The sequence below is a fragment of the Artemia sp. Qi Xiang Cuo genome, chromosome 13 (genome assembly GCF_049724085.1).
Source record: "Artemia sp. Qi Xiang Cuo chromosome 13, ASM4972408v1, whole genome shotgun sequence".
In the NCBI taxonomy this organism is placed as follows: Eukaryota; Metazoa; Arthropoda; class Branchiopoda; order Anostraca; family Artemiidae; genus Artemia; species Artemia sp. Qi Xiang Cuo.
Genome location: NC_142806.1, coordinates 9,329,223 through 9,356,215, shown reverse-complemented (window position 1 = coordinate 9,356,215; position 26,993 = coordinate 9,329,223). Strand labels below are relative to the sequence as shown.

Below are 26,993 nucleotides of genomic sequence, written 5' to 3'. Positions count from 1 at the left end.
ATGGGTAATTTAAAAGAGTCGTAAGTGGCGCTAGTTTCAACTATCAACGCCATTTTACGCTTGGCGACACTTGGTATTTTTTCAGTGCAATAACGAAAATGGTTCATTTAATTAGTGTAATTGGTAATACTAGGGCAATAAGAAGTGTCTGATCTCAGCTCCTGGGAGAAAAACGATTCCGAAGCTTGAAAAACTCCGAGTTTCGCCGAATGCTAGTGGCGTTGATATTTTTTTTTTGTCGACGCTAGCTCAAGTTCCTACTCTTATAAGCTACCCTTCCTCTTAGGCTCAGTGCTTATGACCGGTGGGTATAAGCACTCTAGGGTATTTCAACTGTTTCCGAACGTCGGAACAACCTTCTCAGTCTAAAATAACTAAATCAAATTTGAAAATAAATAAAACACTGTATTAAACCTAATAAATGATACTCAAAGATCAATATGGTTGTCTTTGAATTGCCGAGCATTCCTCTTTATTTGATACGCTATTACCTTTACTCGGTTTAAATTATCATTTTTATCATTATTCTGATTTTAGACTGCAGTATGCGTTTAGTTTATCAAATAATAGAGGCTAAAAAGGAGAAAAAAAAACTAGACATACAAGGCATACCAAGAAAAGAATACAACTATGCGTCAATGTAATGATTACAATAAATCTTTGAAAATATAAGCATCCCCTAGGCCTTATGAAATTCACCTGAAAAATCATCAATTAATAAAGACCGTGGTGACTTCATTTCACAACCAATAGTAAGACCAGGGGCGTCATTTGGGAGTGGCAAGGGGGGGGGCAGTTGCCCCCCCCCAATAATGCGAAGAAAAAAATTATTATACATCCTATGCCCTTTAACTATCCGGATGTGGACCCCTCTTGCCCCTCTCCCGCCAATAAAAATGCTGGAGATTCGCCCCTGAGTAAGACCAAAGTACATTTAACTTGGAGCTGATTTCTGAGTCTACATTTTAGTTACTGACTATTATTACTTTCAAGAATTAAGTTCAACTTACATTTTATTAGCTCGTTTTTATCAACTCGTCATCTTGTATTTTTGTCGCTTTTTTATTTGTCACATAAATTCATGAATATGTGAGCCATTTTTTCACCACTTCCTAAGGTTTAATTACTTTCAAGTTTTATCAGTACATGCACCTTCTATGACAGTGCAATAACACAGCAACCAAATTCCCCCCTCTTATGTTCCCCTTGCTAGTACCTTTAACGTTTTTTATAAGTCGTCTGCTGATTAGAGACTCAACTGAAAGCGATGAGCATAAGTAGAAGTTTTAAAACGCGTGACTAGAGGTATTTTGCAGCTAGATTTGGATGAAGAATCACACTGATGGATAATCAGTAAGAAAAATATATGTTGCTGTAGTTGCTTCGTATTGCGGCAGCACAATTACAATGATAATTTGGTTGGCTTGAGTGTTTTTCATATAAATTTGTAAGCCGTTTTTCGACCACTTCGGAAAGTTCAATTACTTAAAAATTTAATCAATATATATATTTTTTTTTAATTTGATCAATATTAAGACAAACTTATGTCTTGAGAAGGCTAAAGACTCTTTAAATCTTAGAGAAGACTAAAAAGCTTAAAGTAATGAATATATACAAGAATAAAATTATTTTCAAAATGGAATAAAGAATAAAGAAGAATAAAAAATAAAGAATTCTTTCTCAATAATCTATCAATATAAGTGAAAACGAAGAGTGAAAAACAGTTTGGGCTTTAAATAGCTTGACCATTTTAACCAGTGGCGGATCCAGGGGGCGCCCCCCTAGCGTAGTCTAAAGCAGTGTAATTTACTTAATTAACTCACGTTTGCGTTAATTAAACTTGCTCATAGCGCAAGTTTATTGGATCAATCTATTTTGCGCCCCCCCCACCTAAATTTTTTCGGATCAAAAAAATTTGCCCCCCCCCTCCCTAAAAAAAATCCTAAATCCGTCCCTGATTTTAACTGGTTATCCTCAACTCACCGACTTTCTTAATTTGATACCTATCATAGGCATCGCAATAGCGCAGCCTAATTAAAAAACGATGTTGGCGTATGGTAATTTTTTTTTGGTGCCCCTCATTTTGACTTATACCCATTCTCGGGAAAATTGTTTTTTAGTTTTTAGGCGTTTCAAATCTTTTTTATTTATATTTCTTGGTGAGCTTATGGGCTTTACCTATATGATTCTCTATCCATATCAGTTACTTGATATGTCTTTTGTTTTCAATAGTATGCAGAGAGATACGCTAAAGAAAGAGTAGATTTCTTAAAAGAAAGAAAAGTCAAAATCCAAGAATAAAAAAGGGAAGATATTTATTCAACCTGTCGAATAAAATCCAAAGAAAAAGTCAACAAACCAAATAAACACATTAGATATTTGTAAACAAACCTTCTAATATATGCTACTATAGAAGCTTACCATATGGAGAGTTAAACATATTCAGAATTTAAATGCAAATGAAGCAACCTTCTACAACAACCAAGATACAGTGACCATTGTTACAAGAAATTAGGGCTCAGTGCAAAAAATACAATGAGTAACTTAAAAGTGTGGCAACTGACTGAAGTGTCGACAAAAGTGCTATCAACGCCATCTAGAGCTTTGGGACACTTTGAATTTTTTCCATTATAGAAAAAGAATGATTAATTTAAGTAGTGTAATTAGTAATATTAGTGAAATAAAAAGTGTTTGGTCTCAGTTCCTGAGAAAAACGATTAAAAAGTTGAAAAAATACAAGTATCGCCAAATGCTAGACGGAGTTCTTATAAACTACCCTTCCTCTTAGGCTCAGTGCTTATGACCGGTGGGTATAAGAACTCTAGGGCATTTCAACTGTTTCCGAACTTCGAAACAACCTTCTCAGTTTAAAATACCTAAATCAAATATGAAAATAAATAAAACACTAAATTAACCTAAATAAATGAATTGAAAGATATTCAAAGATCAATATGGTTGGTTTTAAAATGCATAGCATTCTTTTATAGTTGTTCCCCAGTTTAATCAACATTAGCTTTAATCATTTCGGAATTGTTACTTTTATCATTACTTTCCAATTAGATTCTTTTCAGGCGATCCGCCAAAAGTTTTGTCATGAATTTTGAATTTTTATTAAGAACTAAGGATTTTATTCCCAACAATGGAATTTTGGGAAAAATGAAATTAAATATTATATTACGCACACAAGGTATATAAAGTACATGCATCATCCTTTTTTAATAGCTTGGGAATTTGTTTTTACAAAGATTGTATTTAATTTTTTATAGAAATTTTTTAAGGAGGCTTTGTGCGCTCTCAGTTAGAAATATTTTTGTTCAGGAGGGGGTTCAAAAAACTTTACAAAACACAACAAAAATTTATTTACTTACATTTTCGTTGCTTTTGTGAGAGTCAAACACAAATTTCATGGGGGGGGTGCGCGAAGGGGGTAAATCCCCCCTGGGTACGACCGAGGAAAAATTTCCGGAGTGACGTCAATTGCTTGTTTTCTCTTAACTTTGGGCATATCTTTAAATAGTTTTTCTAAATTAATCTTTATCACTATTATCGCTTTTAGAGTCTCGACTATTGCTTCTGATTACCCTAGACTAGGTTCACTTATACTGAAGTTCAACAGCATTCTTGCAGACTCTACCAGAGTTGCCACTCAAAATTTTACAAAATCCCAAGATTCACTTGCGAAAACTTCCAATGTTGAAAAAAAACAAGGTATTAAATAATTCTGATATAATAATATACGTTTTGAAGTTACTATTTTATATAATATACTCTTCCCAAGATTCCAAGCCCAGAGTTGAAAACCCAAGTAGGGGAAAATCCTAAGGAATGACGACCTGGGCTATACAAGCAATAACAAAAAAGGTGATTCATTGTGCTATAGGATAAGGACAATCAAATGCATCACACTGCATCACATGAAGGCGTTCCAAAGAACAAGATTACGCCAAGAAGTCAGACATCACAATTTAAAGGTAAAATTAGAAAGTCATAAATGCGCAAATTAAATATATACTAGGAAAATTATAATATGAAACTACACAGCCTAGAGGCAGGGGCGGATCCAGGATTTGTTTTAGGGGGGGGGGAGAACGCAAAATAGATTGATCCGATAAACTTGCGCTAGGAGCAAGTTTAATTAGCGCGAACTTGCGTTAATTAAGTAAACTACACTCTTTTAGACTACGTTAGGGGGTGCGCGCCCCCTCGCCCCTCCCCTGGATCCGCCACTGCCTAGAGGAGCGATACGGAAGAAAAGCGCCTAATATTGTATAAAATCACTACATATCTTTTAAGCTTTGCTCATGTGATTATCCTGCACCACAAGTCAAGGGGATGAGTAAGAAAATCACCAACCCTTAAAAGTCAATGAATGGTATAACTAATGAAACAAGTCAATGAATCGTCTAACTTCTAAAGTTACAAGCCTAACTTTACTGGAAAGTAAAATTAGGAAAAGTCAAATGGGAAAATTAAATATTTGAAAAGAATTACAATATAAAACTATTTAACAGAAATATCATTTAGAAAAACTTTTGCAGAAGAGATAGAATCAAGTCGTATATCTTTGTTTAAAATCATTACATCTCATTACACCTTTCTTTCTAGTGTTCGCATACCTCAGGCAGATCAAGGGGTGGGCGGAGGGATAACAGCCCACCAGATTCAACCTAAAGGCCCTATATTACCATACCCAGAAATAAAGACAGAAACGTGAGACGGAAAACGCATTCGTGCCTAGGAATATTTAATTTGTGTCTTTTTTTGCTGCCAATAAGAAGCCAGAAAATAGTGGCGCGAGATTTCAACTGGGATCAGTCCTTGGGAGTGGTAGGGCGGCATAAAAGAGAAAAATGACAGTATACGGGTGGATGGTAAAAAAATGTAAGTGAAGAAATTGGTTATATTCGATCACATAAGCCGAATACAATGGGGCGGAGGGCCCCCCTCCTCCCAACTTTTTTGGCATTTGGTATTGGCATTCGGCAGAAATTTAGCAAAATCTGCCGAAATTTAGCAAAATTCTTGATTTATGCAGAAAATTCGGCATAAATCAGGTAGCGATTCGTTATAATTTACGAAGATCCCCCCCCCCCAATGAAGTGAGCCTCGGGACGCTCCTGGTGGGTGGATAGAGTCTGACCGCAAAGAGGGTAGAATTATTTAGAGTCTAGCAACACTAGTATTCACCTCTGGCCCACTAAATTAAAATACACTTACCTAAGAGTAGCAATCCTTAGACTTCCCTTACTAAAATAACGGGGATGATTTAAGCCGAAGTGGGTTTAAATCTCAACAGAGAGCAAAGCTAAGATATTCTTCCGACAATATTTATCTAGGCATCAAGAAAGAATAACACAATTCACAATTAGTAGGATGTTCGAAATAGGTGCATCGAACTTGTGCACTCACATAAGGATACAACCAACATAAATACAATCACCTGTAATTGTTTAAAATCACTCTTTTATTTGGGATATATAACACAAAATAAACGTAAAAATTAAATATAAACACTTAATAAAATGAATGGCGTAGCCAGCGTGAGGATATAAGGTATAGGTCACTAGAACTTTTGATGTATTTTCTCTTCCATCTAATACCATAATCCCTGTAAATAGCGACAACGTTCAAAAAAGGATTTCGGACTGAATGAGTTAGTTATTTGGTTTTTACACTTGAATTGTATAATTATTCAATATTGATAATTTAGATTTTGGAATTGTTATGGCGGTTTAAATTTTCCAAAAACGGACTTCGCGCATATTTTGAAATTTGTGGTAAGGGAGGGGGGGGGCTTAATCCTCTAAGAATTTTTTAAATTCAACCTGCCTCACTGCTTAAAATTTATATGTTGTCCTTTACTTAAAAGGTAGGTTTAGATGAGAATATGGGAGCAGGCTATTTGGCTAGTAAAACTCTAATTTGGTTATTAAAGCAAATACAACCCCACCAAGTCAAAATATCGAGACATGCTTATATAATTGTGGCCAAACGATATTCAAAACATTTGGTAACCATCCTAGAATTTCATTAGCTATACTTTCCTACTTTACCGTAATATGGCACTGATTATCTAAAAGGGGGAGATGGTGCAAACCACGTAGAACAGACAATTTTCCTCGCAATATATAGTTCATGAAAATAAGTCAGTTTTCGCTCAAAAATTCTCAAAATATTCAGTTTTATTCAGCCAAACATTAACGAATATTTTAAACTGAATTTTACCCCTTCCCTTTCCCCAATAAAGATGCCACTAGCTAGTGGGATGAGACGCCACAATGAAGGATGTTTATTTCCAGAACTGAGACCATATAGTCTAAAAACACAGTATATATTTCACGTACCTTACAAACTACTAACGATGGGTGCCCTTACCCCTCACCATCCGGCTGCGCCACACTGGCAGAGACAAATCATAAAATTAAGCAACGTCTTTAACCCAATATCCACACTTGCATGAAAGAATCTATTATTTTAGGTGAATTGCATAGTTTGTTTGACTACGAGCAGCACATTGTAGTAAATTTGTTCTCCAACAAATTCAAAGTGGAGGGTGAAAGACCAGCCATTTTCAAAGCACTCAAATTAACAGGATGGGGAATACTTTTTAATTTCAACAGCTCTTCGGATATATGTTTAACATAACTACTCCAAAGATCTAAATTGGGTTTGCTGATTTCACTCTTCTGTAGGGTTTCACCTTGAGCAAGCAGGGTTAAACACACTTCCAATCCAACCTGAAAAAAATTAGTTATTAATACAGGTAGTAACTCTCAAAAGGGTTAGTTACGGTGATACCCCCTTGTCTACACCTTAGGGTATACGCAGTAACTCCCATAATATATAAACAGAGTCGAGAGGGGTGGATATAAGGTAAAACATGTTCCTTGTTGGTAGTAGTGTGGAGCGTGGCCTCCTCTTCACAAAACAATATAATAACAAACGAGTGGCACCATTCTATTCCTACAGTATTTTCAATATCTTTTTCCAGCCCCCTTCCTACAGTATTTTCAAATATCTTTTTCCAGCCCCCCTCCCCTGTATTGGGGCCATATACAACCGTAAACTATATACACAATTCGTCTGGCTCTGTTGGTTTGCGTTACTTTTTTTCTTATTTCTTATCAACAATTGGGGCCATATACAACCGTAAGTTACATACATAATTCCTCTGGCTCCGTTGGTTTGCGTTACTTTTTTGTTCTTATTTCTTATCAACAAATGGGGCCATACACAACCGTAACCATACCCCCCCCCTCCTTATTGGGGCCATATACAACCGTAAGTTATATACGTAATTCCTCTGGCTCTGTTGGTTTGCGTTACTTTTTTGTTCTTATTTCTTATCAACAATTTGGGCCATATACAACCGTAACCATATACCCCCACCCCCTTATTGGGGCCATATACAACCGTAAGTTATATACATAATTCCTATGGCTCTACTGGTTTGCGTTACTTTTTTGTTCTTATTTCTGATCAACATTTGGTTCATAATTTGACATTATGCCAATATGAAAAAAAAATTCTATAAACAAAAGAGATGGGATCTCATTAAAGAGCACCTTTATGCTTTTTTGTGTCCTAAAAGAAGAATTTCAGCCCTTAAAGTGTCAAAATTACATTAAACAAAAATTCTGAAGGAGTCACTTAACTCAAGACTGAGTTACTTCAGTTGTTAGAGACTAGTACAAAATACTACACAGCCAACAGTTACTTTTACGCAGAGGGGTTATGAAAAGGGGAATCCTTACATCCCCTCTTAAAAAACTGTCAAAACACCCGACTCCCATCCCCTCTATAGGAGTTTTGAAGACGTAGACTCAAAAAAACAATTTACGTGTGAAACCATTTCCCCTTCAAACCCAAAAGTTGGGAGGTTTTTAAGTAGCCCATGTATGGAAGTGAGGTAAAGAAAAGACGCGCGATACATGTGAAAAAAATCTAAACAGAAATACACTAGAAAAAAAAACTCACAACTTTGGACGGAAAGGCATTTCTGAAGCCTTTCACGCCTTTCCTTTAAACCTGACTTGAAGCATACAGTGCCGTCTACAGCTTATACAAATATCAAGGATAAGGTACCTAGTATTTATTTATTTCCGCTTAAAAACACATTCCATGGAGTTGAACTAATAAATAACTTAAATCATATTTTATAACACAAGATATTTTAATGATAAAGAAAACTAAATAGAAATAAACAACTAGAGTTACGTGTTGCATCTTTGCCAGGCACACCCGATAGCACTCTAGTTGCAAGCCGCCAGGACATTCTGTCAAAGCGTTTGAATTTAGCTTTTACCCTTTAAGACAAAAAAAAATAGTTATTTTTATAACGATTGAATACTATATAACAAGAAGCCATTGATGCACTTTTGCAAGATTAGCTCAGCTCAACGCAAATAAATGACAAACAGGCCTATAAACCACTAATCCATGAAAAAGTAAAGATTTTACAAAAAGTACCGTCGGTGGGTGACAGATAGTGGGGGCCTGGGTTCAACCCTCCACTGACAAATTTTTTTCTATAAACTAGGGCGTGTTCTGGAAATTATTACAACTATAAAATTCAGCAAGGGACTAGGGTTTAAAAGCTCGACCTCCCACCGTATGCAACTTTAACTAATGTTTCGGAATATACCTCCAATCAAAATGATTACTAGTATCCCTTAGTTCCCTATCTCTTCGTTCCTCCTCTGTACAGACAAACCCAGAAGTTTAACTTTTTTTTAAAATGCAGTAATAGGGAAGTGCTATCTCTTTGGCAACCATTCTTAGCACTTGGTTAAAAAAAAAGATTCCTTCAAATAAGAGATAGAAGCAGGTCACTTATGATTAAGCGAAACCAAAATTATGAAACAAATCAAATATAATACATTACCTTATTTGATAATGACACAGTTAAATTATTATTGCTGAAGCAAGTTGCGTCGGCTAAATTCAAGGCATCTTCAAGATTCTCCAATTTCCTGATTTCTTCTACAAGAAGGGTCACAAGTTTTCCTGTCATTGGGTCAGAATGATCCCTTCTAAAAAGATCTAAATTGGAAAAAATTATCCGCACAATTTTATTCTTCTGTTCCTTTGGCAAGAAGGGACATGCCCTCGCGACCAAGTTCTGAAAATAAAAAGCCAATCAATTTATTATAATTTGTTCAAGGTCAAGTTACGCAAGGATTCAGTTACAAGAGGGTTGAGTTGGACGGGGGTTGAGTTACACGAGGGTTCAGTTGCCCCTCGAGTCAGATGCATGAAGCTTCAGTTGCACCTGGGGTGAGATGCACGAAGGTTCAGCTACACGAAGGTTCAGCCGTAATAGAACCTATAATGTCCACTGGGTTTCTCAAGAAGAAAAAATCTATTTTATTTTCAGCTTATAAAACTCTAAGCAGAAGTATTTAAAATGTTTATAACTTTTTACTTTAAAGTTATATAAGTTTTCATCTATTTCTGATAATATAATTGTGGCATCGTCAACTAAGTGATTGTTTTTTTTAGGAAAAGTCGGCCAAGTGCCGTGTCAATGAAAAGAACTTTTCAATCTACTTCTAATATGGCTTATATCAGCCTCTACAATATCGATAAGCCACAGAGTAGAAAGTAAGTAAAGAGAGAGAGGAATTAAGAGGAGTTTTTTAGTTTTGTTTTCGCCAGTCATAATTGTTTTTGTCTACAAATTTAGCTTACATTACGGATATTTGGTTTAATTGGAATGCCTATGGGAAGTGAGTGGCATATATGGTTGTTCTACAAGACGGGAAGGAAAATGCTGGTCAATAGAGTGGGGATTACCCTTGGGAATATCCAAATTAAAACAGAAAACAGGAACTATATTAACAACATAGAATAGTAGAGGTTCTAGGGGACGGAGGAGTACGCGTTAGAAGGCACCTCCTAATTACAAGGCTTATTTCATTATTTCTTGTTATTTGATTATTTATTTACTCTTACTTTTATCCTCAAATGCATAGTATAGATCGATTACATGCTGATATATTAATTAACTGCCAATTAATTACATGGCATTATCATATAATCCAAGACACTGGAACCTAAATAAAAAAAATGAAAAATCATAGATTCAGGTTTAAGTTTCGATTGATCTATTACAACTATAACACACAACATTAACAAAATAATAAATAACAAAAACAAACAAATAACAGAACATAACTAAGAAGAGGTGATTCTGTTTGAAAATTAATATTAAGAAGAATTAACTATTAAAGGTTATTAATTATCATATTAAGACTTAAATATTAATTATTGAATTAATATTAAGTCTTAGTCACTTAGACTAAGAATAAACAAAGCTGAAGAGGTGATATAGGATAACGAGAAGATCAATCAAATGGGCAGATGTATCTACGTTACATGTTTATACTTACAGCTTCCCACGCCAGCTGGCACAGAGGGCGACAACGGTGCCTCTCCACAATGACCTCTCTTGTGCTTTAGACTAAAGATCTTTGAGCGAAGATCTGGACAACACAGACTCCTTTTCAATGCATCAGCAGGGTGTTGCCTTTTGTCGTTTGCGTCTTCCGATGCTGAGATGAGTGTAACATCGCACATCATGAGGGATGTGGCCCTCACTCATCCACACCATGTGACCCCATTAGCACCATCAATTGCTAATAATTCTATCAGTAAATAGCGACGAAGACCCCACTGCCTTTCCATCATAAACAAATAAGTAGAACAACAGGGAAATTTTTATAAAAGACAGTGGAACGCAACTTTAAATGAATATTTCGACCCTATATCCAAGGGCCGTCCTCAGCAAAACAGACGAAGAGAATAAAAACACTATAAAAGAAACTTACATTAAAATTACTTCAATTACTTACATTACTTCAAGGAAGTTCAACCAGGACTGGTACTCCAAACGAAATGGACAGAGAACAGTTCATTCAGATGGAATTAAAATATTTACACATCCATTTCTAACCCAGATGAAGTAAGGTCTTGTTTTATTAATACACTTTACGGCAGCCAAAAAAAGTTACATCTCATACTAATTTGACACCAGAAATTTCGCACGACATGAAAATCTTGTCTAATCTTCGCAAAAACCCTTCAATTATAATAACTAAAGCAGACAAGGGAAATTCACTTGTAGTCATGGATACCTTAGATTAAGACAATAAAATTTATTCACACTTAAATGACACAAATACATATACTTCCATGACTCACGACCATACTGATAAGTTTGCGAATAAAATTATAACCGAATTAAAGAATCTAAAACAAAATTGCAAAATCACCCCACAATTCTATAATAAATTTCTCCCCCGAGGTAGCTTTTGCCCAAAGTTTTACAGTTTACCGAAATTACACAAGCAAGGTATTCCCTTAAGGCCAATTGTAGCATGTACGAAAGCCCCTGCTTCCAATATTGGAAAGTGGTTATGTACAACCTTCAAACCGTTACTTTATTCGCAGAAATCGTACATATGTAATTCAGTTGATTTAGTATAAAAACTTAAAAGTGCCTGCATTTCAGAAGATACAATAGTAAATAGTTTTTACAGAGTTCTAATGTTCACAAATATTGATTTAGCAATATCTGACCAGCTATTTAAAAGTGAAATAGAAGAGAAATTTCATTTAATGGAAGATTTAATAATAGGAATGGATTGCAGGGGGTGATTTTAATGTCACTATTTTAAATTTGTAGTTAGTATTCAAGGTATTTCAGTTCCGTAATTCTTTTTATCAACAAAACAAGTGGTCTCCCTATGGGGGCGCCGCTATCCGGGTTATTAGCGAACATTTATGTAGAACACCTCGAAAATTGGGCCTTAAATTCATATTTTTTAAAACATGTATATTGGGGGCGTTATATGGATGATGTAATATCGCTCTGGAATTATGGGGAAAATGAACTTAGGGGCTTTCTAGATCACCTTAATACATATGACCAAAATTTACAATTTACCTTAGAAATTGAAAATGCAAATAAATTACCGTTTCTGGATGTTTTAATTATTCGTGACATTGATAAACTGGATTTTACAATTTACAGAAAACCCACACAAAATAACAGATATCTACATTTTAAATCCAACCACCCCCACAAGTTAAAAGATGTGTTGTTACATCTCTTGTTGACCGTGCCCTAAACATTTGTTCTGAATCTTACATCACAGATGAACTAAATTTTATTAGAGACATACTTTTTGGAAACGGTTATCCTATTGTTTTATTAACAATACAATTAGCCGAAGATTGGCAAGACACTCCCGTAAAATTAAGGGTATTTTGCAATGTGAAATTTCCGTCAAGCCCTCAAATATAATTTACCTTCCATATATTCCAAAAGTCACTACAAGTTTAAGAAAAAGTTTGCACACAAAATAATTTTTATGTCGTATTTACAAATAATTTTAAAATCATGAATTTCTTAAATTCTGGTAAAGATATAACCCCAATTACTCGCCAGAGTGGGGTTTATCGAATACCATGTGACTGTGGCCATTTTTATGTTGGTAGAACCCATCAAAATTTAGATAAACGCCTGCAACAACACAAATATGACATAACTAAAGCTTTAAATTCTAATAATACAAATATTTCCTTTGATTCTGCTTTAAGCAGTCACATATATGATAACCCTAGTCATAAAATGCTTTTTGAAGAAGCTTGCCTTATTAGCAATGATTTAGGTATAAAACAGGTTGTTCGAGAGGCAATTGAAATTAAAATCAAAATAAATAGTAATATTTCTTTAAATAGAGATTTGGGGGAATATTCGCTTAATGCCCTATACACGAATTTAATTAAAAATGATTTGACTAATTATATAAAAAAATCAGTAAATAACTCCACTCAACCTATTACGAATAGACCTTCTGGGCTGGCTGCCAAGAAGGCGAGACTAGCTTTAAAAGCTTGTCTGTAAATATTTTAATTTCATCTGAATGAACTATTCTCTGTCCATTTTGCTTTAAATGCCAGTCCTGGTTGAATTTCCTTGAAGTAATGATATTGGCGTTTCTTAAAACTTTTTTTAAACAGATCTAATGATTGAATTTTAATGCAAGTGTCTTTTACAGTGTTTTTGTTCTCTTCGTCTGTTTTGCTGAGGACGGGCCTTGGATATAGGGTCGAAATATTCATTTAAAGTTGCGTTCCACTGTCTTGTATAAAAATTTTTCTGTTGTTCTACTTATTGTTTATGATGGAAAGGCAGTGTGGTCTTCGTTGCTATTTTCGTTTAGCTTATGGGGAGCAGTTGACCTATGATATCTTTTATTTTAGTAGTTTAGGCAAAAAACACGCTAATATTATCAATCAACAAAATTTTTTAGAATCTTGCAGAATTGAAAATCTTATTCCTAAGTCTTTAATATATAATTTTAATTTAAATCCCCGTAAATACGCGAATTTCGCGTAAAATTTAAATTAAAAAAATATCTTCAAAATTTTAACGCAAAAAAAACAAAAACGACAGATTATTTCCTCAGAAAGAAAATCTCTTGAGAAATTTTTGTGCGAAAATCTGTCCACTGTTGATTATTCTCAGGTTGTACGATTGAAAAAGAATTTATTTATTCACGATTTTCGTTTGTCTAGATAACGTCTTATAAGAAATTGGAATGTCTGAGGTATGAATCTTCGACGAATCATCGTGTTTATACCCCGTGGTTTACTCCAGGAACCGCTATTGTTAATCTCTCCTCTAGAGCTCTTGAACCTAAGGAAATCCAAACTCTTGAAAAAGGTCCAAAATTTTCTTTTCTACCAAAACAAGTTCCTGTGGCAGATATTGTTTCCTCCTTAGAATTTTCTTTGCACAAACACTACACATCCATTTCTAACCCAGATGAAGTAAGGTCTTGTTTTATTAATACACTTTACGGCAGCCAAAAAAAGTTACATCTCATACTAATTTGACACCAGAAATTTCGCACGACGAAATTTCTGTCAGTCATTAATTCTATCAGTCATGAGTGATTGCTTTGTCTTTTCACGTATAAAGGTGTTAGTGATCTTATCGGTCTAGTGGATACCACGGATGCGTCGAAGACGGATTGGATCTTAAATCCATAGATTCACTTTTCCAGCTCCTCGGTCAACGCCCAAGATTCGCATCCGTGCATTACTACGGAGAGGACGTCGCTATCGAAGAGTCGGAGCTTGAAAGTACCTATCTAAATAATATTATTAGTAAAGATGGTGGATGCATTGAAGATGTAAACAGTAGAATAGCCAAGACACATGGTGTTTTCCAGAGGACGGAGAAGTACGCGTTAGAAGGCCCCTCCTAATTACAAGGCTTATTATGAAAAGTTTGGAAGAATAGGAAGATAAGTTTGCTAAACAGGATTAGAATACTGGGTACTGACAGAGATCAAGTATGCTTTCAAAAAGTGGGTGCGTCAAAAGGAAAAGGAACATTTGTTAATTTTTTTCCAGAGGAATTGTCCACGGATAGTTTTTACGTTTGTAAGTCAAACAAAATATGTAGGAAAAAAATAGTTCTATGTGATTTCTAGGGCGATAATGAAAAACAAGTTGAGGCGGTTAGAATAAGTTTTCAATACGAAAGGTGAAAAATTACCCAAAATTGCTCCTTTTGGCCATCCAGCTGGGGCAAAACGAAAAAAGGGGATTTTTTCCCCTTTAATACCAAATTTTGAAATTACCCAAATGAGAAATTACCCAAAATTGCTCCTTTTGGCCATCCAGCTGGGGCAAAACGAAAAAAGGGGATTTTTTCCCCTTTAATACCAAATTTTGAAATTACCCAAATGAGAAATTACCCAAAATTGCTCCTTTTGGCCATCCAGCTGGGGCAAAACGAAAAAAGGGGATATTTTCCCCGAATACGGTGGGAAGATGTCATAATGAAGGATCTAAAGGAAATTAGAACTTCATGGTAAGGGGTAAAGAGTGAAGCTTTGAATATATTGGGTGAAGGAGGAGGGGCAACTGTGTAGACCTTACGTGGCTTGATGCTACAGTGAGTTATTAGTAGTAGAAGTAGTAAATATCAAAAGAGTCAAATATCACTATTGGCGAGCAATATTCAAAAAAGAAAGAAAACGTAAGTTTCCTGTTAATCCAGAATAATAATGCAAATAAAAGAGCTAACCTTTCCTTTACGCAGAGAAAGAATTGAGGTAAGACGCTCCATACTGGCCAAAGCTGTTGCTAGCTGTTCATGATGCGACGTGTTTCCAATCAAAGGGGCTTCAACGAATTTATTCCAATCTTCAAGGGCAAAGACGTGTGCAAATAACTATTAAATATAAAATAAAATTATTTAAATATCAACTGATTTTCTAAAGAAAGTATGATTTCATCGAGTGGGGAGGAAATACATGGGAAGGCAATTAAATATTAACTGATTTTCTAAAGGAAACATGATTTAATCGAGTGGGGAGGTAAGACATGGGAAGGAAAATAAATTTCAACTGGTTTTCTAAAGAAAGCATGATTTAATCGAGTGGGGAGGGAAGATATGGGAAGGCAATTAAATTTCAACTGGTTTTCTAAAGGAAGTATGATTTAATCGAGTGGGGAGGGAATACATGGGAAGGAAATTAAATATTAACTGTTTTTCTAAAGGAAGCATGATTTAATCGAGTGGGGAGGGAATACATGGGAAGGCAATTAAATATCAACTGATTTTCTAAAGAAAGCATGATTTCATCGAGTGGGGAGGGAATACATGGGAAGGCAATTAAATATTAACTGATTTTCTAAAGCAAGCATGATTTAATCGAGTGGGGAGGGAATATATGGGAAGGCAATTAAATATCAACTGGTTTTCTAAAGAAAGTATGATTTCATCGAGTGGGGAGGGAATACATGGGAAGGCAATTAAATTTTAACTGATTTTCTAAAGCAAACATGATTTAATCGAGTGGGGAGGGAATATATGGGAAGGCAATTAAATATCAACTGGTTTTCTAAAGAAAGCATGATTTCATCGAGTGGGGAGGGAATATATGGGAAGGCAATAAAATATTAACTGATTTTCTAAAGGAAGCATGATTTAATCGAGTGGGGAGGGAATATATGGGAAGGCAATTAAATATCAACTGGTTTTCTAAAGGAAGCATGATTTAATCGAGTGGGGAGGGAATACATGGGAAGGCAATTAAATATCAACTGGTTTTCTAAAGAAAGCATGATTTAATCGAGTGGGGAGCGAATATATGGGAAGGCAATTAAATATCAACTGGTTTTCTAAAGAAAGCATGATTTCATCGAGTGGGGAGGGAATACATGGGAAGGCAATTAAATATTAACTGCTTTTCTAAAGGAAACATGATTTAATCGAGTGGGGAGGGAATACATGGGAAGGCAATTAAATATCAACTGATTTTCTAAAGAAAGAATGATTTCATCGAGTGGGGAGGGAATACATGGGAAGTCAATTAAATATAAACTGGTTTTCTAAAGAAAGTATGATTTAATCGAGTGGGGAGGGAATACATGGGAAGGCAATTACATTTCAACTGATTTTCTAAAGTAAGCATGATTTCATCGAGTGGGGAGGGACTACATGGGAAGGAAATTAAATTTCAACTGATTTTCTAAAGAAAGCATGATTTCATCGAGTGGGGAGGAAATACATGGGAAGGCAATTAAATTTTAACTGATTTTCTAAAGGAAGCATGATTTCATCGAGTGGGGAGGGAATACATGGGAAGGAAATTAAATATCAACTGATTTTCTAAAGGAAGCATGATTTCATCGAGTGGGGAGGGAATATATGGGAAGGCAATTAAATATCAACTGGTTTTCTAAAGAAAGTATGATTTCATCGTGTGGGGAGGGAATATATGGGAAGGCAATTAAATATCAACTGGTTTTCTAAAGAAAGCATGATTTCATCGAGTGGGGAGGGAATATATGGGAAGGCAATTAAATTTCAACTGATTTTCTAAAGTAAGCATGATTTCATCGAGTGGGGAGGGAATATATGGGAAGGCAATTAAATTTCAACTGATTTTCTAAAGTAATGATGATTTCATCGAGTGGGGAGGGAATATATGGGAAGGCAATTAAATATCAACTGATTTTCTAAAGAAAGTATGATTTCATCGAGTGGGGAGGGAATATATGGGAATGCAATTAAATTTCAACTGATTTTCTAAAGAAAGCATGATTTCATCGAGTGGGGAGGGAATATATGGGAAGGCAATTAAATATCAACTGATTTTCTAAAGAAAGAATGATTTCATCGAGTGGGGAGGGAATATATGGGAAGGAAATTAAATATCAACTGATTTTCTAAAGAAAGAATGATTTCATCGAGTGGGGAGGGAATATATGGGAAGGCAATTAAATATCAACTGGTTTTCTAAAGAAAGCATGATTTCATCGAGTGGGGAGGAAATACATGGGAAGGCAATTAAATTTCAACTGATTTTCTAAAGAAAGTATGATTTCATCGAGTGGGGAGGGAATATATGGGAAGGCAATTAAATTTCAACTGATTTTCTAAAGAAAGTATGATTTCATCGAGTGGGGAGGAATATATGGGAAGGCAATTAAATATCAACTGGTTTTCTAAAGAAAGCATGATTTCATCGAGTGGGGAGGGAATATATGGGAAGGCAATTAAATTTCAACTGATTTTCTAAAGAAAGTATGATTTCATCGAGTGGGGAGGGAATATATGGGAAGGCAATAAAATATCAACTGGTTTTCTAAAGAAAGCATGATTTCATCGAGTGGGGAGGGAATAGATGGGAAGGCAATTAAATTTCAACTGATTTTCTAAAGAAAGTATGATTTCATCGAGTGGGGAGGGAATATATGGGAAGGCAATTAAATTTCAACTGGTTTTCTAAAGGAAACATGATTTAATCGAGTGGGGAGGGAATATATGGGAAGGCAATTAAATTTTAACTGGTTTTCTAAAGGAAGCATGATTTCATCGAGTGGGGAGGGAATATATGGGAAGGAAATTAAATATCAACTGATTTTCTAAAGGAAGCATGATTTAATCGAGTGGGGAGGGAATACATGGGAAGGCAATTAAATATCAACTGGTTTTCTAAAGAAAGCATGATTTCATCGAGTGGGGAGGGAATATATGGGAAGGCAATTAAATATCAACTGTTTTTCTAAAGTAAGCATGATTTCATCGAGTGGGGAGGGAATATATGGGAAGGCAATTAAATATCAACTGATTTTCTAAAGAAAGCATGATTTCATCGAGTGGGGAGGGAATATATGGGAAGGCAATTAAATTTCAACTGATTTTCTAAAGAAAGTATGATTTCATCGAGTGGTGATGTAATATATGGGAAGGCAATTAAATTTCAACTGGTTTTCTAAAGAAAGCATGATTTCATCGAGTGGGGAGGAAATACATGCGAAGGCAATTAAATATTAACTGATTTTCTAAAGGAAACATGATTTCATCGAGTGGGGAGGGAATACATGGGAAGGCAATTAAATATCAACTGATTTTCTAAAGTAAGCATGATTTCATCGAGTGGGGAGGGAATATATGGGAAGGCAATTAAATATCAACTGGTTTTCTAAAGAAAGCATGATTTCATCGAGTGGGGAGGTAATAAATGGGAAGGCAATTAAATTTCAACTGGTTTTCTAAAGAAAGCATGATTTAATCGAGTGGGGAGGAAATACAGGGGAAGGAAATTAAATATTAACTGGTTTTCTAAAGGAAGCATGATTTAATCGAGTGGGGAGGGAATATATGGGAAGGCAATTAAATATCAACTGATTTTCTAAAGAAAGCATGATTTCATCGAGTGGGGAGGGAATACATGGGAAGGCAATTAAATATCAACTGGTTTTCTAAAGTAAGCATGATTTCATCGAGTGGGGAGGGAATATATGGGAAGGCAATTAAATATCAACTGGTTTTCTAAAGAAAGCATGATTTCATCGAGTGGGGAGGGAATATATGGTAAGGCAATTAAATATCAACTGATTTTCTAAACAAAGCAAGATTTTATTAACTGGGGGGGGGGGAAGTGATAAGATTTAAAGGAAGTGGGGGCATCTTGGTTGGGAATACAGATTGAAGCAATGAACATAATGGGGAAGAGGAGGAGCATGCAAAGCTGCGCAGCATGGTCCTGATAGTATGGTCCATGGTCCTGCGACAGGTTCAGTAGCAATAGTTGTTGTTAGTAAAAGAACTAATGTTTGAAACTACAGAAGCAATTTGTTTTAACAAAACATAACCCTTGGTCGACACAGTTCCCTAGAAACACTGGCAAAAACTTATCTATTAAGTAAATATGAACGGGAAGGGAGGATGTCAAATTTACTTAGGAAGTTAAAGAGGAAGAAAGACGAATTACCTTTATGGATAATATTTTTAAAATGGAAAACCCACTAAAACTTTGAAAATATTGTAACGCCAAATAATTTGAAGGAGGACGCGGGAATTTCCAGAGGATTAGGCTTAAGGAAATATGGCGAAGATTTAAGGAAACAAATCGAGATTATCCTGAATGAAGAAGCGCTTAGTCGCATGTCCAAGTCCAGGGCATCATGCTCGATGTCATTGAGGATGCTCATAAGGTTGCTGGTCAAATTTCTACAACAGGTTTCAACGACCGTTAACTCATCGACAAATTTCCATCTGCCAAAAATTCTTTAGCGAAGCTGTTAATAATAATGGACAAAAGGAGGGGGAAAGGCTAGTTGAATACCTTAGGATGAGTACCTCCACTGTGGATAGAGAAAGGATTAGAATAATGACTCAGATATTGGAATACTTGTGATTTATTTGATAGTGACAAAACAAACTCGCACACACGCCAATGAGATCTCCGTAGCAAAGGTGCAAATCCCCTGATACTCTGTCCTCAGTCGGGAGTGTTATGCAGGGTCAGGGGTAAATCATCCAACACTACCCGTGTTTTCTCCTAGATTCACTAGGTCCCGATTCCCAGCTGGGCGGATTTTCGGCTTGTCTTTTAGGGAAAAGTCACTAACCCTTGCCCCAAACAAAACAATAGACACCATCGAGACTGGACCCAACAACCCTTTGCTTGAGTCTGGCATGACGGATATATGATAAGAGGGAGGCAATCAATTACCAGGAAAGAGTTAATATTGAATTCGGTGAAATGTTTCTCAACTAATACATTTTGGTTAATAAGGTCAGATGTTTTTTGGAGATCGATGGGAATTGAATCTAGCTAAGGATTAGGCTTTTCGAGAATTCTTTTAGCAGAATTATTCAAGAGTTTTCCCTAACCCCCTCAGATCATTAAAAGATAGGATTTCTCTTTTAGCCAATCTGCAAGAAAGATGAGATTTTTTCCTTCATATAGTTTTGGCATAACAGAAGTAATAGATACAGGGCTAACATCTTCAAAACTAGGGTCTCCGTCTTTCCTTTTTAAGAGGGGTTATGAACTCCCTTTATATTTCAATTTTTGACAGATTTCATAAAATGAAGGTTTTGAATAATAGGTAATTAATGCTTTATTCATTCTGTTAATTTAATTTTGCATTCTATAGCGATATGTCGGTGTATTGTTGTTTTTAAACTTTTTTCGATGTTTTTATCCTTTTTTTGCTGACCCCGAAATACGAATTTGGCAGCTTGGAGCTTGTGATACCGATTTTCCAAAATAAATGTCTTTTTTTTATCTCCATTGCAAAAACATTTGCAATGTTTTATAATCCTTGGGGAGCTGATAAGAATTTATATCAGCAGATACGCCATTTGGGATATTTTAGGGAAACTAGATACAAATTAAAAATTTGATAATCACTGCATAAAAATGAGGTAAGTTCTGATTCGGTTTAAAAATGAAGAGTCCTTAATCATTGCAAAAATTGTTTACCTTGACTACATTTTGAAAATTAATGTGAAGAATTCGCTAAGGCTAGAAATAAATGAAGATGAAAAGGTGACGTTGGATACCGACAGAATCGATAAGCTGGACAGCTTAACTTAGCTGGTACTTCACTGGTAGTATTATTAGTAAAGAAGGTGGGGGCAGTCAAGATGTAAGAAGTAGAATACCAAGGATCAGGATGTTTTTTCACAGTTGAAAAAAAAGCTTGGAAGAATAGGAAGATAAGTCTGAGAACCAAGAATAGAATATCGGAAGCTACAGGGATGACAGTGGTCAAATATAATTCTGATGCATTGGCGCTCCGAAAAACAGTGGAAGATTTACTAGACGTTTTCCAGAGAAATTGCCAGCGGATTTTTCTGGATACCCGGCTAACTGACCGTATTTCAAACAGAAGGCTGCACGAAAAATGTGGTTCAATCCCGCTTTCTTGGGCAATAAGGAAAAAAATGTTAAAGTGGCTAGGGTAGGTTCTGCGGATGAAGGATAGCAGGTTGCCATAGATTGTCCTTTCTGGCCAACCGTCTAAGGCTAAACAAAAAGCAGGTCGTCCTCGTCTGGGGTGGGAGGATGTCATAAAGAAAGATTTAGAGGAAACAGGAACTTCCTGGGATGGTGTAAAGAGGGGGGCTTTGAATAGATTGGGATTGAGAAGAAGCGCACGTAGCTTTGTTGGCATTAAGCGGCTTGGTGCAGCAGAGAGTTGTTAGTAATAGTAATTCTTCTTGAAATATGGCCATTTTGAGAAATCTAAGCTGTAGAATATTACAAGGTTTAACTGATGCGATGGCAAAGATAAAAAAAAACTAGGATGATGCTTTCACAACACTTTCGTCGGCGAAGCCGATCAAAGGGTTTTGCAACCCTTCACGCTGTCCAAGCACCGTGAATCTAGTCCTCTTATGTTCATAGTACAGTAAATAGTCTATATATTTGTATGTCTTTCTGTCCTGTATGCATTAGTCTACTGTTCATTCGATCCCCAAGAAACTCTAAGAAGCTACTGAGTACATTCTTGCGAAGGTTTTCGGAATAATTTTTTTTTGCACCCTCCCCAAGGCCCTGTTAATACTTTTCGCGCTGACTGAAATTAGAGGCCCCTCAACAAAAATAATTGACAGTCTGTTCCAGTCATATTATTTAAAAATATCAAATTTTCTGGGAGGGGGGACTGCCAGTGGGAGGTATTGTCAGGGCGAATTTTCCGCGGGAGGAGCGGGGAATTTTTACAAGGCTATAATTTAGTGGGGGAGTTGCTAAGGGGGAGGGCGGATTCGGTGGACGAGTTTTCCGAAAAGGGGGATATTTCAGGACAAAACTGTCCGCGAAAGGAATTTTCGGGGAAGAATTTGTCAAATACTCTTAAATTTAAAAATTTAGGTATTATTAATAAACGGAGAGGGGTGGAATTTTCCACGGAGGAGTTCTCCTTGAATATCCTTTCTTTTGAGATCACAACATCGCTCAAAATAAACGTTGAATTGTAGCCGGTGTCCTTACCTATTATTTGTAGTTTTATCACATTAATATCTTCAAAAGCTAAATTACTGTATCTATCATGGGTACATAGTCTTCATTTATTAGGCAGGGCTGGAACCATAGGGATTTCGGACAAGTATCGGTAGGAAGGCAACTTCCTCTTTAATCTTCTGTTCGGTAAAATGGCTATCTCAATTCTTTAATAAAAAACAAAAATCTAAATCCATAGACGATGTTACAGAATTATAGATGGTAGATATAAGAAAAGTATACCATCATTCAAAGCATTAGTTTCAATTTACCCAGTTTGGCAACTCCCCCACAAACTCTATGATCTCCGATTCAACAGAAGCCAGGCTTATATCCTTATCACATCCACTTTGGTCGCATATTTGTCGTTAATGTTATCACTGTCAATGTCACTTTTATTACATTGTTATCAACATAGATGCCATTGTCATCATTGTCTATGTCATCATCTTCGTTGCTTCCTACGACGTCGTCTCATAACTTTTAGAGCTTCTTGTTGTTATCACCACCATCTAAACCCCTCAAAGTCCCATTAGAAAGCACCAGTTCCCGCACCGTTCCTCTGGCACTTCCTCCATCAATCTGGCATACGAGTTGTCGTCATGGAAACGTCTTCAATAGGCAAAGTCTTGCTTCAGTTAAATTTTGTCTGGGTTGAGCTTGCATGTAAACAATAATTTCAACGAGGAGTGAACCCTTACATGACTGAACAACATCAAGAGTTGACAGGTTATAACAAAGAAAAAGGATAAAATTCTTATTTTAAGCCATATATGAAGCCAGCGAAGTACCACTTACCCTTTCGATGTCAAGCAAAAGCTGTTTATGTCTTCTGGCCTCTTTTTGTCCAGTCGTCTCATGGACAGCCACATTTGCGCCTCTATCAACATCGATAAGTCGTCTTGGTGCAGCTACCGTCAAGTATTGAATCTTTCCTAATGAATTGGCAAATTGAAGCGGAGAGTAGCTTTTAGAGTCCTCCTTGTTTTTGTTTTGAGGGAGAATAAATTTCCCTACTTCAATGGATTCAGTTGAAAGCAATCCCTTTTCAACAACTTTCTCATCAGCTTTTTCTAATTCTTTTTCCCTTTCATGATCACGCTGCCGTTTTTGCTGACGTAAGCGGTAAACCTGAAAAAAGAAGTGTTTTAGACCCAAGGGCAAAAAAATACACTACCCAAATTATTTGTTGCACATAAACATTAACACAAAATTATACATAATCACATAAACAATAACACGTGAAGCACAAAAAAAAATCATGCTGAATCAGAGGTGAAATTTATTTAAATGAGATGACGAGTAAAATTTTAGCAGTGGTATTAAAAACGTCTCGAAGTAGAGGGATTGCCGGAGGAAGACTAACACCCTGACAAAGCTGGCCCTCCAAACTGTATTTTTGCAATTTTTGCGTGTTGAAATCTAGCTTTCAGGAATGGATTGAAGACAAAATTAGAGCACAAAAATATGTTCTGAGTTCCTCCACCATTTACACTCATGTAGGAGACTAACCTCACAAGACATTGAAAATTTGTTGTGCTAGAAGAACAAACTTTTGAAAATGTAATCTGTAGCCCAAATTGTGCTCGAGAGGATGTTTTCATCCTGGTGCAAACTGGTGCTCGCGATGATACTTTCTGGCTCCCATCTCTCTGCTTCCCTTCTAATATTTTTTAAGTTATAGGCTCTATTAATATTTTGGGGAAACCCTTTAATTAGCTATTGCAAGGATGAGGGGGAATGAAAAGAATAACAACGGGAAGGGGATTTTTAATTGCTATATTGTCCATTTTGCTTGGAGTAGAGTTTAGTCAAGGACCCAGCCTCTGAAAACTGACACAGGTGTGGTCAGCGAGATGACCGCGAAACGGATGTTGGACCCAACGTAACTGACCATGCTGATTACGGAAACGACCGCTATATTGTTGAGAAATGTTGGCGTGTCGTTGTAAGATCAAAGTTTTAGGTTTCTTCAGCTTTTAGCTACGAATAAAATGTGTAAGTTTCAAAGTAAAGCCAGAAATGCATCGATTCTACAAACCTAATACAGGAAACGTTGCGAATTCAACTCGCAGCAGAGAAGAGGAGAAACTGAACAGCTAAGAAACTTTTAACTCAAAATGAAACAACTAAAAGAACAAATGGCTATTACATATAAGAACGAATTGTCCAAATTTCAAAACTCGTCTTCTGAGGACTCATCTGCTGATTCGTTATATTTTCCTGCACACTGACACAACAAATCACAGACTCTGTTCTTGTCAACACACGGGCAGGCTCTAGAGCCAGTTCGACAAAGGCAGTATTCAGGACTGGTACCTTGTGGGAAAGGATCTCCCCCCATTGGAACTGGACAAATTTTGCCTTTCGAAAAAGTACAGTCGAATCAAGTAGGGTCAACTGGCGAAGGCCTTGGTGAGTTCGCTTCCAAAAGGAATTTGACCTGTAGCAAAGAACGCATAGCGTGAAAAGAAAAAGCGTCATCTGTCGGAGGCAAGTATTTCAGTTCCCGTTTTCTCGGGTACTGGTGAATGCGCAAATCGTTCAAAGACCTGAAGTCACCAGGGTCTTTGCCGTACATTGCTACGACTAACTTTCGGCAGGCAGATGTAAATTCTTCCAAGACAGCATGGGCATCATCGCACTTTAGCCTCACAATCATGTTCCGTATATCCTCATAGAGGTTCCATCTTTCAACTGCTTTCATAGCTGACTTTTTGCCCTTGCCATAAAAATAGCTGACGGTATCACACCCAGTCACACAGTGGACCACTGGCAGGCAACCGAGCAGACTGTTCGGCAGGACTTCACAAAGCTGGTGAATTGGCACAGATTACTTCTGAAAATTCACATATATGGCATAATCAACCAGCTCCTTCTTTTCATATAGCTGACAGCAGTGATACAGAAGTCCAACAACTATGTCAGTGTCATTTGCTAGCACAGCAATCTCCTTGAAGTTTCTCCCTAGAGCATCAAGGACATGTAAAATTATCCTTGTGTCCGCTTATTCATGGTCTGAGCTGAGATGCTCTTTGTAATCTTCTGTACTCACATTTGCTGGCAATTTCGCAACTTTCATCCAATCTGAAAAGCCTCCCGAGAGATAGAGTGTCACACCTAGTTTGGCGAGATCCACAGATCCTTCACAAATCTCAAAGAGAACCTCAAGGAGCTGACTTTTTGTCTTCAAACTTGCCAAGATGGAGGTCCAGTTGAACAGCTTTGTATTCCTTCCCAGCAATATTTGTGCTCTAGCGTTCGCACCTCTGTGCTTGTGGCAACCGCTGCTGTCTTTCAAGCTGACATGATTTCTAGCGGCATCTCGATACCCGAATAAACCATCATATCTGTCAGCTACAACGTGAATTTCTCGCACATAGAAAAAAGTATACGTCCACTGTTTCAATATTCTTTGGGAGTACGTTTCCACTGTTTCGAAATCACTAGGGGGATGGCTTTTACTGTTTCGAATCACTAGGGGGATGGCTATTTATATACAAATTATGACTTAATCTATTATTTACATACAGTGGACTCAACTGGCCTATGTAGGATTTTATAAAAAAGGGAGCGGGGGGGTTGATGAAATTTGTGAAAATAAGGATTTTTTTCTTCTAATAACTGGTGGAATAGGTGTGATGTTTTCAGGGGTGAATCCAGGATTTTTTTTTGGGGGGGGGGGCGCAAAAGAGCTTGATCCGATAGACTTACATGAGGTTTCACTTTCATAACACACAGATATTTAAAAGTTATCAAAGGTCAGGGCCCACTAGAAGGAGGAGTGGAAGTAGGTACTTCAGAATACCTTCCCATAACACATTTGAGCCTGTAGACCCATCCCTCAAAGTTTCATTTTCCTAACCTAACCCCTATCCAAGATAGCCAAAAGTAGCTAAAGTAGAATTTTACCAAAAAGACGGATGGATCTACCGGCTAAGGTATTTCCTGGGATTGTATTTTGAAGTACATTCCTCCACTCTTTCTCCCACTAAAGGGTCCTGAAATTTGCCTACATGACAGGTAGAACCTGTTGAAATTTGACAAAACAACTCTTTACCTTAATTTTCAGTTACTCGTTTCTTATTATCTGGCTTTAGTTCTGAAAATATAATTCCTGTTATTTGAGTATAATTTTGAGCCATATTAATGTTTTTTTTTTTTAATATATGAAATGTATTTGCATATCTTTAAAACATTAATACTTGGGATTGTGAAGCTGAAAATTTTGTTTTTTTAATTCATTCAAGCAGAAGATCTATTTTGCAAGGTTTCACTCAAAATCAAAGGCCAGGACCCTCTAGAGGGAGGAGTGGAGGTGGGTACTTCAGAATACCTTCCCAGGACATACTTTAGCCTGTAGACCCATCCCTGAAAGATTCATTTTCCTAACTTATCCCCTATCCAAGATAGCCAAAAGTAGCTTAAGTAGAATTTTATCAATACTGGAGCTATGCCCCTGATGGAAACAAGGTTAAAAAAAAAAAAGATCAATTATTCCCCCTTTGTTAGCCTACTGTTTCTAAATGTAAGAAATAGTGCTATTACAACTAAATTCTGAAGCATGTCAATACAACTGAAACTTTTAGATTCCTGAATTTATACTTTCTCAAAATGATAGTTGTCACCCAGACAATACCTCTCTATTTTCTATATTTTACC

At 36.4% G+C, this 26,993-nt stretch overlaps 1 protein-coding gene across 1 annotated transcript in view; it reads right to left on the bottom strand.

Moving 5' to 3' along the window:
• Positions 1 to 2,063: 2,063 nt before the first annotated feature.
• Patr-1 (Protein associated with topo II related - 1) overlaps positions 2,064 to 26,993 on the bottom strand; it is a 104,683-nt gene continuing 79,753 nt past the window's right edge. The window contains exons 10-13 of the mRNA XM_089098800.1: positions 23,130 to 23,462; positions 15,107 to 15,253; positions 8,885 to 9,121; positions 2,064 to 6,737 (exon numbers count right to left, since the gene is read on the bottom strand). Coding sequence (XP_088954926.1) covers positions 6,501 to 6,737; positions 8,885 to 9,121; positions 15,107 to 15,253; positions 23,130 to 23,462 — 954 coding nt within the window. The 3' untranslated portion in view covers positions 2,064 to 6,500. The remainder of the gene's footprint in view (positions 6,738 to 8,884; positions 9,122 to 15,106; positions 15,254 to 23,129; positions 23,463 to 26,993) is intronic.